The 20,245-nt window shown below is 38.8% G+C and overlaps 1 protein-coding gene across 1 annotated transcript; it reads right to left on the bottom strand.

The window, feature by feature from the left end:
* Positions 1 to 1,442: 1,442 nt before the first annotated feature.
* LOC129677022 (zinc finger protein 431-like) lies at positions 1,443 to 20,023 on the bottom strand. The gene is made up of 4 exons (XM_055607572.1): positions 19,913 to 20,023; positions 5,042 to 5,168; positions 4,783 to 4,843; positions 1,443 to 3,671 (listed from the first exon to the last, which is right to left on the bottom strand). Exons 1-4 carry the CDS (start codon positions 19,913 to 19,915, stop codon positions 1,967 to 1,969), a joined length of 1,896 nt encoding a protein of 631 aa, XP_055463547.1. The 5' UTR covers positions 19,916 to 20,023; the 3' UTR covers positions 1,443 to 1,966.
* Between the last annotated feature and the right edge of the window lie 222 nt (positions 20,024 to 20,245).

Here is a 20,245-nt window from a genome sequence, read left to right as displayed (position 1 = left end):
CTTGGCAACTACATGTAGCTGGCAGTGACAGCACCCTGCAGACACCCACTTAGTGATCTCCAGTTGAACCTTCAAGACCTTCAGTCCCCTTTCTGTCATCCCTGTAATCTGCCTCTCTGTTACGAATAAGGATATTCTAACAAGACATTTATATCTCTCCCTTAGGCTAACATCTATTGAAACAGTGAACCCCATGAAATTCAAATTTCCCTTGGAATCTCATTCTAGGAAAAGACTGTTTGCTCCAGGTGAAAGCTCTGCTGAATAAACAGCAACTCATTTTCTGAATACCTTGCAGGAGAGAAAGGAGCTGAGAATAGGGGAGGGATTTACGGATGGGAAAAAAAATTATATGGCTTGGTTAGGTTACTTAGTTGTGCATATCTCTTGGCTTCTATCTAAACCTTTTAGAATACCAAGGATGTATTAGTTACCTTATATCGTCATCACTGAACATGTTAATATACTTTCAATTTTCATTAATAATTGTTTTTTTTTCTTTTCACTGTCATAAAGAGACAAATTATACCCTACCTGGGCTTCTTTTTTACAAACCAGATAAGTGCTGATAGGACCCAAGGTTCGAATTGGAATGCTTCATTCCAGAATTCTAAGCCTTCCTTTTGGGTGATTTAAGTCCTCTAGATTTAAGCAAAGATCTGAGGGAGTGAATTTGGACATTTCTCTGATGTTATCTTGAGTTCCCCATAATTAAAAAAAAGGTGCTGTTAGAAACATTTAACATCCCCAAGGCAAGTTTAACTTTCCCAGGTTGATCAGTTCAGGAGAGTGAAAAGCCCTAATGAGCATAAATTTGCAAAGCAAAGAAAGAAAGCAATCAGTTCTCAGGACAGAAAGGTCAGGCAAAGTGCTACTACCCTGTTTTTAGGAGGTGTTCACCTGTCCTAGTGCAGTCCAGAGCCCTGTCTTGGGTACCAGCTGTGGTTCTTTTTCCTGTGGGGCTGTTGGCCACCAGCCCAGGATGACAGGAGGATCAGGATAAGTACAAGGCTCAGAAGGCCAAGAGCATGAAGGAAATGACATGTGGAAACCACATCAGGGAAATAATTCAGCTTTATTCAGGGAGAACAAAGCCCACATACCCCTGGGAGAGTGGGTAGAGGGATCCCCGGTCTGGTGTACATAATTGGTTGAAATTAGGCATCTCAGGGATTCTTTATTTGCATTTGGCAGTACATTCCTACCATATGAATGGGAACATAGTACCTGTAGACACAGGGAGGGGAGAGCTAGCAGGGAACTATGTCAAAAGCCACATATCAGACATGGTTAGACGTATCAATGCCCAAAGACACTTTCCAGATGAGGTTAGGCTGAGTGTAGGAGGCCCTGATTGGGAGAAGGACCCTTCCTTCTCCCAATATAGCCCTGAGCTCAAAATGGCTACCTAGACTGGGAGGACTACAAACTCAAACAGCAAGGTCCTTCCAACAGCAGTCAACAAAGCAAACTTTATTGTGTGTGATGGTTAATATTGACAACATGACAAGATCTAGAACCACCCAGGAGACAATCCTCCTTTGAAGATTTATCTAGATTGTGTTAGTCTCACGTGTGTACTTCTGAGAAATTAGCTTGGAAATTAGCTTTCAAGTCCATTGAAATAAGAAGACTCTACATTTCCAGAAGTGATAGCACCATTCCATTCCATGGACTTAGCATTGGATTATTTAATGAGGACCAATATTTATCATTCTCTGGTTGCTGACTGTGAATACAATGTTATCAACCATCACAACCTGCCATTGTGACATGTAAAGGCTTTACTATATTGGTTACATTCATTGGTTTGCTGCTATCTAGTATATGCTCTTTTATGTATTTGAAGGAGACTGGCTTGTAAAGGCTTTACCACATCAATTACGTTCATAAGGTTTCTCTTCAATATGTATTCTTTTATGATTTATGAGACGATTATAACTTCCAAAGCTTTACCATATTGTTTCTATCCAGGATGTATTCTTTTATGATACTGGAGGCTTTTTGGACATGAAAAGGCTTTACCACACTGATTACATGCATAAGGTTTCTCTCTAGTATGTGTCCTTGTATGTGTTTGAAGATGACTGTTTTGTGCAAAGGTTTTACCACATTGGTCACACTCATAAGGTTTCTCTCCAGTATGTGTTCTTTTATGTATTTGAAGATGACTATGATGTGCAAAGGCTTTACCACATTGGTTACACTCATAGGGTTTCTCTCCAGTATGTGTTCTGTTATGTATTTGAAGAAGATTTTGACTTGTAAACGCTTTACCACATTGATTACATTTATAGGGCTTCTCTCCAGTATGTGTTCTTTTATGATATTTGAGACCATTGTGACTTGCAAAGGTTTTACCACACTGGTTACATCCATAAGGCTTCTCTCCAGTATGTGTTCTTTTATGTATTTGAAGATGACTGTAATGTGCAAAGGCTGTACCACATTGATTACATTCATAGGGTTTCTCTCCAGTATGTGTTATTTTATGTACTTGAAAAAGATTGTGATATGCAAAGGCTTTGCCGCATTGGTTACATTCATAGGGTTTCTCTCCAGTATGTGTTCTTTTATGTATTCGGAGATAACTGTGACTTGCAAAGGCTTTACCACATTGAGTACATTCATAGGGTTTCTCTCCTGTATGAATTCTTTCATGCCTTTGAAGATAACTGTGACTCGCAAAGGCTTTACCACATTGATTACATTCATAGGGTTTCTCTCCAGTATGTGTTCTTTTATGTATTTGAAGAAGATTGTAACCTGCAAAGGCTTTACCACATTGATTACATTCATAGGGTTTCTCTCCAGTATGTGTTCTTTTATGATATTTGAGACCACTGTGACATGCAAAGGCTTTACCACACTGATTACATTCATAGGGTTTCTCTCCAGTATGTGTTTTTTTATGTATTTGAAGATGACTGTGACTTGTAAAGGCTTTAGTACATTGATTACATTCATAGGGTTTCTCTCCAGTATGTATTCTTTTATGTATCTGAAGAAGACTGTGATGTGCAAAGGCTTTACCACACTGATTACATTTATAGGGTTTTTCTCCAGTATGTGTTATTTTATGATATTGGAGATTACTGTGACTTGCAAAGGCTTTACCACATTGGTTACATTCATAAGGTTTCTCTCCAGTATGTGTTCTTTTATGTATTTGAAGATAACTATGATGTGCAAAGGCTTTGCCGCATTCGTTACATTCATAAGGTTTTTCTCCAGTATGTGTTCTTTTATGTATTTGAAGAAGACTGTGATGTGCAAAGGCTTTACCACATTGATTACATTCATAGGGTTTCTCTCCAGTATGTGTTATTTTATGATATTTGAGACCACTGTGACATGCAAAGGTTTTACCACATTGATTACATTCATAAGGTTTCTCTCCAGTATGTGTTCTTTTATGATATTGGAGACCACTGTGACATGCAAAGGTTTTACCACATTGGATACATTCATAGGGTTTCTCTCCTGTATGAATTCTTCCATGCCTTTTAAGATTTCTGTCACTTGCAAAGGCTTTACCACATTGAATACATTCATAGGTTTTCTCTCCAGTATGTATTGTTTCATGATATTGGAGACTACTGTGATGTGCAAAGACTTCACCATATTGAATACCTTCATAGGGTTTCTCTCCAGTATGTGTTCTTTCATGCCTGTGAAGATAATTGTTACACATAAAAGCTTTATCACATTCATTATACTGATGCATCTTTTTATCTGTATGAATTAATTTTACAATTTGATCTAATGGTAAAGAAGAATCAGATCTTAAGGTTTTATCCGCTTGTTTACATTCATGGTGTTCCCCTTCATTATAGATTGTTTTGTGTCTTTGGCGATATCTGTGATGGCAAGAGCATTTATTACGTGGCTCACATAGCATCCTTTTTCTATATCAGGATTTTCACATATTTGAAGAGAACTGGAAGAACTCAGAGCTCTACCACACTGATTACACTCATAAATTTTTCCATAGTGTGAGTCATACAACATTTGCAAAATGAACCAGAATTATTTCCACATTCCTAGTACCCAGGGTTTTTCTACAGTGTGAGGTTGTGGCTGTTCCTAAAAATGTTGGAGCACCAATTAATTGCAAACTTGTATCACATTCAGAAAGTCTACTCAAAGTGGGGACTACTACACATCTAATGTTCTGGGGTTAGAGAGAGATACTTGCTTCTTTTAACATCCCTACACTCACGTGGCTTATATCCATTGTGACATATGATAATCCTATTAAAAGAAGAATAACAAACAGAAGGATTCTACATTGCATTCACACAGTTTGACATTTTTGTTCCTCATAGACACATGGTATGGGATTAAGATTCCTCCACAAAAACATACTTGACTCTCACTAAACTTAGCAATGTTGCTACAAGTATAAGAGTAATGCCAGCTTTATTATGGACTATTTGCATATTAGAAAGCTTTGGACATATACTTATCTCCTATTCAATATATATACCTTTTGCAATATCTAAGTGGTATGAGATTTGCAGTTCTATATCATAGCTCTAATGGGGCTGATTCAAATGGTGGTATCTTTTAAGGCATTGTTTCCTTGTCTTTTTTCTTAGAGGAATGCCTTGCAAACACAAATCAGATACCTGACATTAAGGTATATGGTTGTATGGAAATGAAATCACTACACTTTTAAAGCAGTGATTTTTTTTACACTGTTGCTTTTCTTTAAAACTTCCAGGGCACATTAAAATTTCTTCAGAGGTATATTCGTATCACCTTGCACATGAAAATTACCTTCCATGTCTTCTAGAACTTTGACAATGTTCTTCAATATTATGGTCTTCCCAATTGTACCCTAAAATATAGTACCAGAAAATGACATATTATTGGAAATTAGGCAAAATTTAAGTTACTATATTCAGTAAACTTTAGAACCATGCCTAATTTATTCATCTCATTCTTCATTCTCAATTGAAATTACAGAAGAGCTTCAATAACAAAGAAACATTTGTCCTCTTATTTTAAAAAGTGAAAAAAATAAATTCAGTCTTACCTATAGCAGTGAGGTTCCTATAGGTCTCCAGCATTACATCTTTGTACAGACTCTTCTGGGAAGGATCCAGCAAAACCCATTCTTCCTGAGTGAAGTTCACATGCACATCATCATAGGTCACTGTTACCTAAAATATACCATACATACATGTATACAACAAAAAGCATGATACTGATATCACTGTAAATGTATACTTCATTAACATATAGTCATATAATTCCAGTTCTTCCTGCACTCATTTTCTGACATAGAAGTTCTAATGTAATCATCAAGTCATTTTAGAGGAAAACTGAATAATAATGTTCACCTCTGTCATTTGTGTACCCTTTGAATAAGATATGGCCTTGCAAGAGAAATGCCAAATAACAGAGAGAGAAAAAAAAAGAGAGAAAGAAAAGCAACAGATCAACAATACTGAGCATATATCAGAGGTTATATGAAAAATTACTAACTATAAAAATGATGGGAAAATTGGGTAGATTTGCTCATGCTTTTAATCTAAGCACTCAGGAGGCAGAGGTAGGTGTATCTCATTGAGTTGTATGCCAGTCTGGTCTATGCAACAAATTCCAGGATAGTAAGAGGTATATATTAAGACCATTACTCCCTGCAAAACTCAATCAAAACAAAAAAGATAGAAAGAACCACTCCATTTCTGTATTCATCTTGCAGAAACATGAAATGTCCCAGTTTAAACTGTAACATTAATAAGACTTTACTAAACGGGAATGTATGTTTAAACACTTACAAATGGACAGATGAAAATATTAACAATATAAATGTTGATCATAAATAAATAGCATAGGAGACATGGCTAACCAATTAAGAGCTCTTGCTGGTCCTGCAAATAATTGGGGTCAATTGCCAGCATTTACATGGGGGCTCACAACTATCCATTAGTCCAAGTTCAGGAGTTCTGAGGCCATCTTCTGACTATAGTGAAGATGAGGTACACATGATATACATAATCATGCATACAGTCAAAATACTCATATTCATTAAAAAAATAAAATAAAACACAACAGTTAGGAAGAATGTCATACACCTGCAGTCCAATAACTCAGAAGGCTCAGGTAGTATTAATGTCATGAATACATGCCATCCTGAGAAATAGAATATACTCTGCCAAATTTCAAAATTCAAGATGTGGATGAAGATCTACACAACAGCATATGCTTGCATGTACAAAAACCTACATTCTAGGCCTATCAACCAATAGTATAAAAACAAAAAAAGGTCTGTCTGTTCCACATACCTACTTTCAGGACAACCAGGGCTACATAGAGAAACTTTGTCTTCAAAAAAAACAAAAGTAAAAATATAAAAACACCAGGCTAGTAAAATAGCACTGAATAACAATTGCTTCTACTGTATCATATGTGATTTAGGGATAGAGTTTATAATGGCAAATGCATGACAGCATGAGAAGGAAGCTGACCAGTTTCAACCACAAGACAGTAGAAACAAAGAAGAAGAAATGGGTTAATGCATGTAAACACTCAAATCCCATCCCCAGTAAGGAATCTAGAAAGGTTCTTCCTTCAAAAGCTTTTATGAGCTCTCCAAAGAAAGCCACACTTACCTGTCGATAAATGTTCAAAGACATCATCCTATCTGAGAGCTTTTTTATTCAATCAAGTGCATTCTGACCCTGGTCACTACAGGCTCATGGTCATCCCATGATGAAAATGCATTTAGTCTAACTTTAATGATCCTAATAGTCTCCAACAGGCAAGAAACCCAGCATGACAAACACCAAATCAGTAGCTGTCTCAGACACATGGGACTTCAGTTTCAAAGGGCTTAGGTGGCCCTAACTCTGTAACTTCTCATACATTTCTCAGTTTTGTTACTTCCACTCTCTATAAGATTTCTCAATGGCTTAAGTATATCAATAGCCTGTGATCTCAAAATGCAACTCAAGCTTCATCCTCACAGCTTCAATGCAGTGAACTCTTACAGTATCCTCACTGGGGCTCTGACTCTGCCAAACATAAATGGCGGGAATTGTTTTGAATTAAAACCACAGAAGAAGAAGCCATGACCTTGAATTTTGCATCTTTCTTGTTTCCAGAACCAGCACAATATGGGTAATCCTATCAAGTTTGGCTTCTAAGTTTGGATGGACCTTGCCATGCTTGGACCACAGTTGCAGCAGGTGTTGTTGTTGCATTTTATTTTTTGAGGCAGGGTTTCTCTGTGTAGTCTTGGCTGTCCTGGTCTCACTTTGTAGGCCAGGATGGCATTGAACTCACAGAGACCAGTCTGCCTCTGCCTCTCCGAGTGCTGGGATTAAAGGCAAGTGCCACCACACCCAGCTGCAGCAGATTTTATATGAAGTTTCTTCCTGGGACTAGGAATCACTTTACATAATCCTTTCATTAATTTGGGACTTAACAGGAGGGAGTGTTACCCATAAGGCACCTTCTTGGGCTTCCAATCAAGAGTAAGGGCCCGCTCTTCTTTTTTCTTTGAATATTCCTGCTTCTTATTCACCATTTGACTGCCATCATAAACTACCTAGTGCTATTTTCCTCTACAAACTACAGACTGCATTTATTTCTGCCCCACTTATTGCTTTTTTCATTGTAGTCCTGAATGAATCACCAGTGATTACCAGCCAACATACTCAATATTTTATTTAAGAAATCAGCCCATTATTTTAAACTTCTGTTCTACTCAATTTCTCAGGGTATAAGCAGAATAAAAACAATTTTGAGCCAAAATATCACATAAATGACCTCTAGTTAAATTTTTCATAGAGTCTATTTTCCACTGAAATACTATGACCTCAACTTCCTCTGTCTGCATTATTCTCAATACTCAGATCTTCCAGATCTTGCAAGAACAGCTGATTAAGCTCCGTACACAGCTTTCTGTGCCTTTTTGCCATCTCAATTTCTGATATTTTCCACATTCCTCCAAAAGAGAACATTCCCAGGTTATGTGCAGAAACAAAATCACTTTTTGCATACCATTTTTTGTTCTAACTTGCTTGTTTGCTGCTGTGATTGAATCCTCTAACCAAAAGCATCTCAGGTAATGGATGAATTTTTTTGGATGGTTCTGTCAGATCACAGTCCATTTTGGTAGGTTAGGATAGAAACTCAAGCTAGAAAATGAAGGCAAAACCATGGACAAACATTGTTTTGGGCTTGCTTTCTTGCTTGATCACTGTCTCATGCTCAGGTAGTTTTCTTAGCCATTCCAGGCCTATTTGTTTAGGAGTACTGCCACCCACAGTGAGCCTTCGCACATCAACCATCAATCAACACAATCTCTCACAGATGCAGCAACCAATCATTCTGTTGGGAGCATGCCCTCAATTGAGGCTCCCTTAGATGACTGTAGGCTCTGAAATGTTAAGAGCTGAAGCTATGTAGGACAAAGAGTCAATAATATATGAGAACATTTAAAAAACCCAAAACCAATGTGTTAATTGTATCAATCACTTAAGTAGCAAAAACCTAAATATTCATGGTTGCAACAGCTCAAAAACACAGATTTGGCAAGAAATGAGGAGACACAGCCTTTAGAATCAAGATGAGAAAACTAAAAACTCCACAGAAACTTTCTCCACAGAAAATCTCCAAACTAGCCAGGTGCAGTGGCACATACCTGTAATCCCAGCACTCTGGGAAACAGAAGCAGGCAGATCTCTGTGAGTTTGAGGCCAGCCTGGTCTTCAAAGCAAGTCCCGGACAGCCAAGGCTACACAAAGAAACTCTGTTTCAAAAAACCAAAACAAATAAACAAACAAAACAAAGAAACAACAATTAACAAAAACTGAAGGAACTTGTGACATAATACGGTAAATTTTCAGAAGACAAAAATAGGTGAAGGTCTATCATTTGCCAGAGAAACAACAATATAATTAAATTATAATTAATAAAATCACACAATATACATGGCACCACAAATAAAATAAGACACAAAGCCAGACCTATAAATATAACAAAGTCCTTTAAACAAAAACTATAGAATTACAGTCAAATTCATAATTAAAAAAAATCACTTGCCAGCAATTACACTGTGAACTCAGGTTCTCTCCTTTGCCACTAATGTTAAATAGATTAAGGATGGAGAGCTACCCAATTGGAGAGATTATCTTAAAGCATACAAATGTCTCAACATTGGAGAAAATAATTCTGACTACTAAAAGTATCTCATCCTCTTATAATAAAGAAAAGGATGTCTATTAGTATCACTTAGAAAGCATTTTGTTTCCTATGATTGGTGATTCAGTATAAGTCAACACCAGTGTAATGAAATGCAAACTCTTAAAAACCAAATGCAAGAAAGTAGATTTTAAAAGAAACAGTGTATTTGTTTTATACACCTAAACAACTTGTTTTGAATTAACTGCTTTTGAAAACATATCTACCCTTGTTTTTATACATATGTTTGTGTCTGTGAGAAAGAATGTCCTCCATGTGTGTACAGGTGACATGCCAAAAAAGGGTGTCAGATATGGAGTACCAGGTGGTTATGAGCCTCTCAACTTGAGTTAGGTGTTGGTAACTAATGTTAACCCCAAAACGAGTATTTGCGGAGTGACCTGCCCAGACCACATAGTACTTTTTAGTTCAAAACAAGCTGTTTTACAGATAAAAAACAATAAAAACCTAAATAAATATAGATGTAAATAAATGATTCCTGGGAACCTAATGCCTCAGTATTGAGAGGTTGGGTATAGGACCAGGGAGGATGCCTCCAGATCTTCCCCACTCTCTGTTACCTGAGACCTAATACTCAGGGTTGCCCCTAGTGTTACAGTTTCCTCCCATCCTGTTGACACCTCCTGTAGATATCACAGACCACTCCCATCTGCCCTTCTCTATAATTGGAATAGAGGAAGTAGAATATCAGCTCAAAGGTCCAGAAATTATTTTTAAAAAATCATAAATGAAAATTTTCCTAACCTAAAGAAGAAGATGCCTATCAAAGTACAAGAAGTTTTCTGGTTCCTTAGAAAATTGGGAATCAATTTACCTCAAGACCCAGATATACCACTCTTGGGCATATACCCAAAAGATGCTCCATCCTACCACAAGTATATTTGTTCAACTATGTTCATAGCAGGTTTACTCATTATAGTCAGAAAATGTAAGCAACCTAGATGTCCCTCAACAGAGGGATAAAGAAAATGTCATAGCCAGGTGCAGTGGCCAACGCCTACAATCCCAGCACACAGGGAGGCAGAAGCAACCAGATCTCTGTGAGTTTGAGGCCAGCCTGATCTACAAAGCCAGTCCAGGACAGTAAAGGCTATACAGATAAACCCTTTCTCGAAACCCTGTCTCGAAAGAGAGAGAGAATTTAATAATAATAAAAAAGAAAATGTGGTACATTTACACAAATGAGTGTTACTCAGCTGGTAAGGTAAATGACATCATAAAATTTACAGGAAAATAGATGCAACTTGAGAAAAATTACCTAAGTTGTAGTAGAGTCCGTATTTTTTCCTCTCAACCCCAAGCTCCCAGATAATGACTCAGACTCAAAATATATTTACAAATACATAGGCCATACAGCTAGGCTCATTCCCTGGTTAGCTCATAATTTAATAACCTATTTATTTTAATCTAAGTTCTGTCACATGGCTTGTTTACCTTTGCTCAGATACCATGCATCTGTCCTCTTTCATGTCTTCCCTGGTTAATCTCCCATGTCTGTCACTATCCCAGAATCCTTTCTGCCTATCTGATCACTTCCCTCCTATTTCCTCAGCTATAGGACATTATTTTTTTTATCAGCAGGTGATGTTTCCATACAGGCACAAAAGATTCCTTCTATACTGACGTAACCAAGACCCAGAAACTAAAATATGCTATGCATTCACTTATAAATGCATATTAGTTATTAGATAAATGACAATCAAGCTACAATCCACAGACCCAAAGAGAATAGGTATAGAGAAGGGCTATAGGAGAGAAGCATGGATCTCCCTGGAAAGGGGAAATAGAATAAATCCTGTGGGTGAACTGGGGATGAATGGGAATAAGAAGGGGAGGGATCAGTTGGGAAGCTGGAGGAAGACAGTGCAGTGCAAGGAGGAACAACTAGGTTTACGGGGCATTTGGGGGTTAATGTAGAAACCTAGTGTACTGGTAACTTCCTGGAATCTATGAAGATGACCTTAGTGAGGACTCATAGCAATGGTGAATATGGAGTTGGAACTGGACATTCTTTATAGCCAGGCAGGGCTTCAGTGGTGGAACTGGGTTAAATTCAGTTGAGTTGTTGGCAGAGGAGGTCCCATGGAAATCTCTAAACAATCTAGGCTGATGCTAGAACAGAAGTTTGCTCTCTGAAATGACTGCTGGACCAAATTGCTAAGGACAACTTCCACACAGATCACCGAATGTAGAGGTCAAGCAGAAGCAGATTTCAAGACTTCACTCCTATGTTCTAGTCTCTGAGATAAAGTAGTCTACTGGCTACAGAAAGAAAAATCTGGACACCAACCCAGCTTAAAAACAAAAACAAAAACAAAAAAACTCCATCTAAAATCTGTCCTGCCTACAAGATGTGCAGGGGCATGGTGGCACTAAACTTTTAAACCAATGTTTGGTTTAACTTGAAGTCCACACCAAGAGAGGGAACCCATGCCTTACACTACCTAGACGGCCAGAATGGCAAGCATGGAGCATGCATGGGTCTGCACCAGGTCCTCTGCTGATATATTATGGCTGTTAGCTTGGTGTTTTTGTGGGAGTCCTTACAGTGGAAAGACATATAGCTCTGACTCTCTCACCTGCTCTTGAGACTTTTTTCTTCCTATATGGTTGCCTTATCTAGATTCAATATGAGGTCAAATTGCCTTATCTTTTTGTATCTTGTTTGATCTTGTTTGGCTATCTGCTCTTGGAGACCTTCTCCAAGAGAAGGAAATAAAGAAAGGGGAGTGGCTCTGTAGAGTAGGAAAAGTAGGCTGGATTTAGGAGGAGTGGAGGGAGGGTAAAAGTAGTCAAAATATATTGTATGAGAAGATTTTATTCTAATTAAAAATATTCAATTTTTTCATAAATGAAAATGCAAAGAAAAAAGCAATAATGAACAAAGAAAAATGAAATAGTGAAGACAAGGAGAGCATGATTTTCACAGAGACAGTTTTTGTTATGTTTATGTAGATATGAGCATCACTTAGGAGTTCATGACAAGCTCATTTTGGGGCACTGTCTAGATCTGTGAAATCAGAAGTTTTGCTCTCAGTAATGTAAAATATATATAATACAGGAAACAAACACAGGTCATTTTCTTGTGTTAGTTTTCATTGGTTTGGATTGGGAATTACAGAGCTTCTTGCTCATTTAATTCCAAAAGAATAATTTTGCTCTCTTTAAAGAAAACTAATGTTTAAAACAAATAACTACTCAAATAATAGAAATACACATATAATGTATTGCTACAATATTCATATATTAAACATACACAAACTGATATATAAAAATGTTAAATGCTTAAACATATTCTCCAAAGAAAAAATAAAAGTGTCAGCATCTAAGGTAGGTAATTTGATCAGAAGAAAACAAAGAGAGGAGTCATTTTTCTAAGACCGTGACATTTTTGTTACTATCACTTATTGTCAGTGTTTAAATTCAAACAAGTCAGTCTGTTTAATCCCATTTTTCCTTTTTCATGCACTATGATGACAGAATGCGCTCATACCATCCAAATAAAGCAACTTTCTGCATTTTTATAGTATAGGATAATAGCACACCTCTGTAACAACTCTTGCTACAAAAAGCTTGATATTTTTCTTCTCTACATATATCAACTAAAAAATGTTAAAAAAAACTTTTGAAGGTGATTGCTTCAGCTAGATTTTGTGTTCTTTCTGCTCTTCCTTTTCTATTGCTACCTGTAGTGTAGACAAGATGTCTGAAGCTCTCACGCCATCTGACAAATAAGAGTGCATTAACGATTAAACTCAGATGGGAGAAAGAAGTGGGTTGCTTGAAACTACCTAAGCTGTAATTACATGCTGTTTTTTAATGGATACAGCACTGACTGTGAGAGGCCTTTATAAATGTATAATCCTTTAACCATTGATATTGTCTTCATTTATTTAACACAATGTCTTCCTGAGGCATACAGCTTGTCCTCAATAAATGGGCATTTAGGTTATTTTATAATTTAGGCCACCATGAATATAACTGCAATGAGCATGAGAATTCTGATAATTCTTATAATTAATTCCAAATGCATAGAAAATATACTGAGAAGATTGCTAGAACAAGTCTGTCATTTTATGAGAACTCTGAATACTGTAGATACACATAAACATAAATAGAATATAAATGTGTAGAAGACATGGTTTTCTGTGCTCCTAGTGGTAATGAGGTTGCTTGGGTGTAGGTTATATGCCCAAATGCATCAGAATACATACACAATATATGTATTTATAATAAGGGAACATGGTTTTAATTAATTTTAGTTGATATCTGTAGAAAATCCCAACTTACTGCTATCAGTTTATTTTGTATGCTAATACATAATCCCATGTCACATTCACACAATCCTATGTCACATTCACATAATCCCATGTCATATTCAGATTCATTCTTCAACTCTGGGCCATGTTTTATTTTCACTTTTAGTCTTCTCAACTAAATCATACTTGGTGAAATAGCTTTAATGTGACCATAGCAATGCATTCTGTGTCACTAAACTCTATACTAAAGTCCTCTCTCTATGGCTTTGTACATTATTTTATAATCAGTTTCAATTTCACACATTTACTGTAGTTTGCTAAACGAATGATAACGTAGAATAATATCTTTTACCTTTTTGAACAACAGTAAACACCACCACTAAAATCATGTATTTAAAAAAAATAATGTTGGTTATGTTCAATTTGTAGCATAATTCAATACAATCCAAAGAAAATGTCTAATTTTTAACAGGAAAGCTGATAAAGCTATATGCCATGTTAAAAAAAAAAACTCATAATAGGATTATGAAGAATAATACACACATTGGCACAGCATGACTTCTGTACTTAACACAAAGCTATAACAATCAAGAATGTGTATAATGTTTGTGAAAGAATGAGGGGATGGAGGGAAAAAGCCAAAAACATAAGCCTAAAAATATATTCAAGTTTTCATCAAATGACCTAAGAAAATTCCACCAGAAAAAAAAATGTGAACTAGACCAATGTTCCCTTTGATTGTATGTATATAGAAATTATATAAAGACAGATTTCACAACTCCTACAGAAATAACTCAGAGTGACCCCTAAACTGTTATATTTCTGACCCTCCAGCTACTACTGATCTCTCTTCCAAACAGAGAGTCCCCATGCTATGGAGGTGTCTCTGGAAATGGAGCTGGGATACAAAGTGAATAAACTGTAATTAATATAAAAATAAATTTTATAAGATAAAAAATAATAAAAAAATTGTCACATAAAACTGAATGTGGAATGGAAGGTTCAAACTTTCTAAAAACTAGAACTTCAGTTTTCTAATCTGTCTTCCTACTGCACACCAAACCAATATCTGTGTGTGTACACTGGATAGTGACATTATAAACAATATAGCTTTCCACTGCTGGGGCAGCAGAGTGACCCCCAACTCCAAACCCAAGGAATTCATACTCACAGAGGTTAAGAAGTCAAGGGCCTCTGCCCAAGTCACTATATGGACCAACAGAACCGCAATCTCACCCATAAGTCATCTCAGTCCAGCAGATCAGACTCTGCTAGCTCAGTAAACCTGCTCCTCCTGGCCTGGGGACAGTTGCCCCAAATTCATCATGTCATAGCTTGTGGTCTCCCTCGTACCTCCCTACAGCTGCATCAAAGGAGAATCCTGGAAAGGATTTGCAAGCTACCTCCCACTGGTGCTTCGTGATTGCTAGGCCTGCCTAGAATCTCTGATTAGCTTGGACAACCCAGAGGGATCAGAGAACAAATGACTCAGGCAGCTGAGGTTTTCCTAGCCCTAGGGTGGAAACTTGTATTTTAGTTCCCTCTTCCAAGGCACAGGATCCTTTGTGTGCACATTCTATTGCACATTCAATGTCCAATGCAGCCATCTCTACCTCATAGCTGGGAAGCCCTGAAGCCAAACTTCAGTCAACAAACAGTAACAACAATTAAAGCAAAAAGTGGCCATGAATTTGAAAGCAAGGTTCTGTAAATGGAAAATTTGAAAGCAAGGTAGGAGGTAAATGGAAAAAAAAGAAAAAAGAAGAGAAAGAAATAAAAAGGAAAGGGCATGGCTGCTCCTAAATATGGTGGAGTAGAAAGCTTACTATAGATAAAAGGGAAAGTACAGCCAGACACAGGAACATCTAGGAGAGTACAGAGTGGACATGACCCAGAGCCATGTAAGGAGAGAGAAGACGGGAGAGGAGAGAACCAGAGACCAAGAGGCCCAGAAGGTAAATGATAGATGATAAAGACCAGGTAACCAAAATGGTTGGATTACATAAGGAAGGGTAACTTGAAAAAGCCCAACACCTTTTCTCTCATGTTGTGCATTTTTAGACAGAAAAGATAAAATTCCTGTTATGCTTTTTCACAACAGTTTGTCAAGACCTTCTGTGTTGGTTGAACTGTATAACTAAGGAAATTTGGTTTCAGTTGAGGAATGGATACAAAAATTGTGGTACATTTACACAATGGAATACTACTCAGCAATTAAAAACAAGGAAATCATGAAATTTGTAGGAAAATGGTGGGAACTAGAAAAGATCCTCCTGAGTGAGGTATCCCAAAAGCAGAAAGACACACACAGTCTATACTCACTTATAAGTGGACACTAGACATATAATATAGGATAGTCATACTAAAATCTGTACACCTAAGGAAGCTAATCAAGAAGGAGGACCCTGGGTAAGACGCTCAATCTCCATTCAGAAAGGCAAATGAGACAGACATTAGAAAAGGGAGAAAACAGGGAACAGGACAGGAGCCTATCACAGAGGGCCTCTGAAAGACTCTGCCCAGCAGGGTATAAAAACATATGTGGAGACTCATAGCCAAACTTTGGGCAGAGTGCAGGAATCTTATGAAAGAAGGGGGAGATAGAAAGACCTGGAGGAACTCCACAAGGAGAGCAACAGAACCAAAAAATCCGGGCACAGGGGTCTTTTCTGAGACTGATACTCCAACCAAGGACCATGCATTGAGATAACCTAGGACCCCTGCACAGAAGTAGCCCATCAGTGTCCAAGAGGGTTCCCCAATAATAGGAACAAGGACTGTCTGTGACATGAACTCATGGGCTGGCTCTTTAACCACCTCCACCTGAGGAGGGGAGCAGCCTTATCACTCCACAGAGGAAGACAAAGAAGCCAGTTCTGATGAGACATGATAGACTAGGATCAAATGGAAGGGGAAAAGGACCTCCCCTATCACTGAACTGGAGGAGGGGCATAGGAGAAGAGGGAGGGAAGGTGGGATTGGAAGGGGATTGGAGAGGGGGCTACAGCTGGGATACAAAGTGAATAAACTGTAATTAATAAAACTAAAATTAAAATTAAAAAGAAAAGAAATTTGGTTTCTAGAAATAAGTTCAGTTCCTCAACCAGATTCTTGATTGCCCTGTTCTGTGAATGCCTCCCCTCCCCCTGCCGAAATGGTCAGTTTGGACTTATCTAGAATTGATTACCAGACTACTCATTGCTAATGCCAACTATTCTCCAAGCAGGAAAGCTTCCACCTTCCTTCCTCCCTGTCCCTTTCTGTTCTGTGACTACATCAGATTCAAAATTGGTCAGTGAATTCTTACATAAGTCCCTCTTTATTTGTAATTCTCTCAAAAAAGCCATGGAGGCTGCATGTACTCATTCACTGGTGTCTTTTCTTTCTCATTGAACAGTCAGGGCCCAGCCTGAAAGGACTTGCAAGACTGTTCCAGGCACTTGGCAGCAGGATTAGGTATTCAAAGCCAATCTTAACCATATAACATAAGGCAAGGATAAGCTACAAGAGACGTTGCTCTAAACAAAAACAAGTATGAAAGCACTTGAGAAGAGAGAAGGAAAATTCTTAATGACTGGGAAACACTGAAGAATAGAAACAAATAAGAGGTTAGAGCAGTGATACATTGAGAAAATGAAATTTAAAAAGGATACCAACAACTGACTTTTTAAAAAGGTAAATACAATTGAAAAAGCATACAGGTATAATGACTTTGAAAAAGAACGGGCCCTTCCCTGGTGAAGGAAATGCCCTTAATGAGCTACTATTTGACGTTGCCCTTATGTGCAATGTTAGCTGTTGAGATCTGTAACCTAACACACATATACAGCTAGAGCCAATGTCTTGCTTTGTGTTTCACACTTCTGAGATGACTTAACTATGTCAATGAGGATTGCTCACATTTTCATAAGATTGTCCCAAGCTAACCTCCCCTGGTCTGTTTTCGCTCAGTATGAATTAATACATACTAGCAAATTACTAAAATCACTCACCCTGCCTCAATCAGGTCCTTCTTCATAATGCTGACCCCTGGAGCTAACTACCTTAAACTTTAGTCTGTGATCTAGCTATTATCTACCCTGTTTCACTCTGCAGTGTACTGGAAACTGCTCCTCCTGTTCTGGTCTGAAGGCAGAAGCCATGCTCCACATGCAAATCCTTTTTCCGTTACTTCAAAAGACAGTTCACTACATGACTCAAATACGTACTTTTAAAATTCTGTGGTGGTACAGTCCTTTAACTAAAGGATTTAGGAAGTTTAATCAAAAGGAAAATAAGGTCATTGTCCTGGGGAGCAACAGGCTGGGATCAAGGTGACCTGAATCAATATAGCTTGTCACAGAAATATTTTTCTAAAAGTCTGAAGAAGCAGCTGTCCTAGAATTCATATGCCAAAGAGAAATCATTCCATACACAATTAAAATATTATTAAGAAAAATCTCTTTAATGACAGCATGAATTCAGCTCTGGTGAATGCTCGAAGAGGAACCAGCCAAGAAAGATTTTGCATTCCACATATGCTGTCACCCTTAAGTCTCTTTTAGGTTCAGGCCTCGGGTTATGTTTTGAACAATTTAAATACAGACTGAAGACTGCAAGTCTAGCCACTTAGAGATGGGAGATCTACACAGCAAAGATATTCCCAGAATCATTTTTTAAGTACACCAGTGCCCTGAAACAGCAGGTCATTTTCAGTGACAGAGTGCTAAGTGGAAGGTCCCAGAATATTAAAAAGATAGGAAAAGTAGAAGGGAGAAAGTATAAAAGCTACGGTCTGTAGATCTTACACAAGCTATGACTTATGCTAAGTAGGTTTCTTAAGAATAGCATCTTGTATACTACTTACAAGGGAAAAAATGAAAAGAAATGGGAGACTTCTATGAAGTCAGCAGAAACTATCATACAGTGGGACAAACTCAGGAGAAGTCTAATAAAACAATGCTGTACAAGGGTAACACAGGATATCTCAAATACATTACTGACCAAGCCTACAATGGACTAATAACCACAGCCCCATGTTTTGAGGAGAGTTGGGTTCTGAGGAGCTAAAGCAACACCTCCCCAAAGGCCCTGGCCCCAGACCATTACCAGCTCTCCCAAGCACATTTAGAGAAGGAGCTCTGTTTTATTTTCAATTCACTAGGTCCTCAGGGAAAGTTCCCAGGCTATTACTGGCTCTGCCAAGCATGTTCCTGGGTTTCAGAAGGAGCGGTGTTCCTACTCCATAAATGAGGGCCTCACAGAAAGACTTGCTTGATCAGGCCAGCCCTCAACACAACAGTATTTTTCCTTTTCAAAGAGTTGTCACCCAGTGTAGTCTTGCCCAAGTGGCAGAACTAAATTTTCCTCAAGAATGATGGCACACCCCAAGCCTTAATGTTAGTTGTGGCCCTGTAATGCCCCCTTGAGCAGCTTGTTAGAAGCCTGTTTTTGATATGAGGATGGGCCTAATGGCTGACTGTAAATCAGAGTTGTCGCCTTTGTTATGGTTTGGAGCCAAATGTTTGGACGATCCTGGTGAACAAACATATGTATCCGAGCATCCTAATCTCTAACGAGGCTTGGTTAGCATACTTCTTAGCTGTGGGGTGTTTTAGTGGCATTGGTAAATCCTTTACATCAATTCTACTCTTCTACATCACATCTTAATACTGGAGTGCTACCCAAGTCATCTTTTACAACCTCCACAAAATTAACTCCAAATATGCTAGGGGCAGAACTTGCACAAGATACTAGAAAAACTAGGGCTCTCCAAGTTTGGCATCCCACCAACGCTGTTTCTACATGGCACCTCTGGTCCAAATGATTTGCAGAGATGCAGCCCTCATAGTGAAGTTATGCAGAGGCCACCGCCAGGTCCAGGGAGTGACTATGCCCACAAGGGATCTCACAGGTGGCCGCATCTGGCTGCCACTAACCACCCATCCCCAGGGAGAACCCACCACATCAGCTACTGCTGCTCAGCTGCCAGCTCCACTTTGTTGTGGGCAGTGACTTTGCGCTACTCACGTCGCGAATTCGGAGCTTGCCTGAGTTCCCGTCACAGTACCCAGCAGCAGCGCTCAGAGCACATCACTCCAAACCATTAAAGCCTGCTCAGGAACAGGAGCTGAATCTGCAGTGTGTCACCCGGAATAACCCTCCTCGTCTGACTGGCAGGTCCGCCTGGAGGCCCTGATTGGCCAGTGAGTCTTGAGTACCATGAACTCTTCCCTCAGAGTGTGCTAAAGTCTCATAGTGCTGGCCCAGGATTAAAATCAAGAGCCAGACCTTTTTCAGAGCTGCAGAGATCTGCATTCCAGTAGCACTCGGGCCTGTGATCCAATAGCCTACCCGACTGCCTTCCCACCTTGACCCGGAAAGGACCCACCACTCCATCTCCCGCTGCTCAGCTGCCTGCTCCTCCCTTTTGTAGGCAGTGACCCAGCGCTCACCATGTCGCAACTTCGGAGCTTGCCTGAGCTCCCCTTACAGCACCCAGCAGCAGCGCTCAGAGCACAACACACCAAACCATTCAAGCCTGGTCAGATACAGAGCAAGCCTGCAGCCGGGCACCCGGAAAAACCCTCCTCTTCTTCTGTCTGGCAGGTCCGCGTGGAGGCTCTGATTGGCTAATGAATCTTGAGTGACATGAGCACCTCCCATAGGTTTAGAGGGTGCTGAAAGGACACAGCATAGAGCTTCCTTGCCCAAGCTTCCTCCAGTCCAGGGCCAGACTTTTTTCAGACCTGCAGAGATTTGCATTTCAGGAGCACTTTGCCTGTTCT

This window comes from Psammomys obesus, unplaced genomic scaffold, assembly GCF_907164565.1.
Source record: "Psammomys obesus unplaced genomic scaffold, mPsaObe1.curated_primary_1811, whole genome shotgun sequence".
Lineage (NCBI taxonomy): Eukaryota > Metazoa > Chordata > Mammalia > Rodentia > Muridae > Psammomys > Psammomys obesus.
The sequence above is the reverse complement of the archived record's forward strand: the minus strand, read 5'-3'. Positions and strand labels throughout refer to the sequence as shown.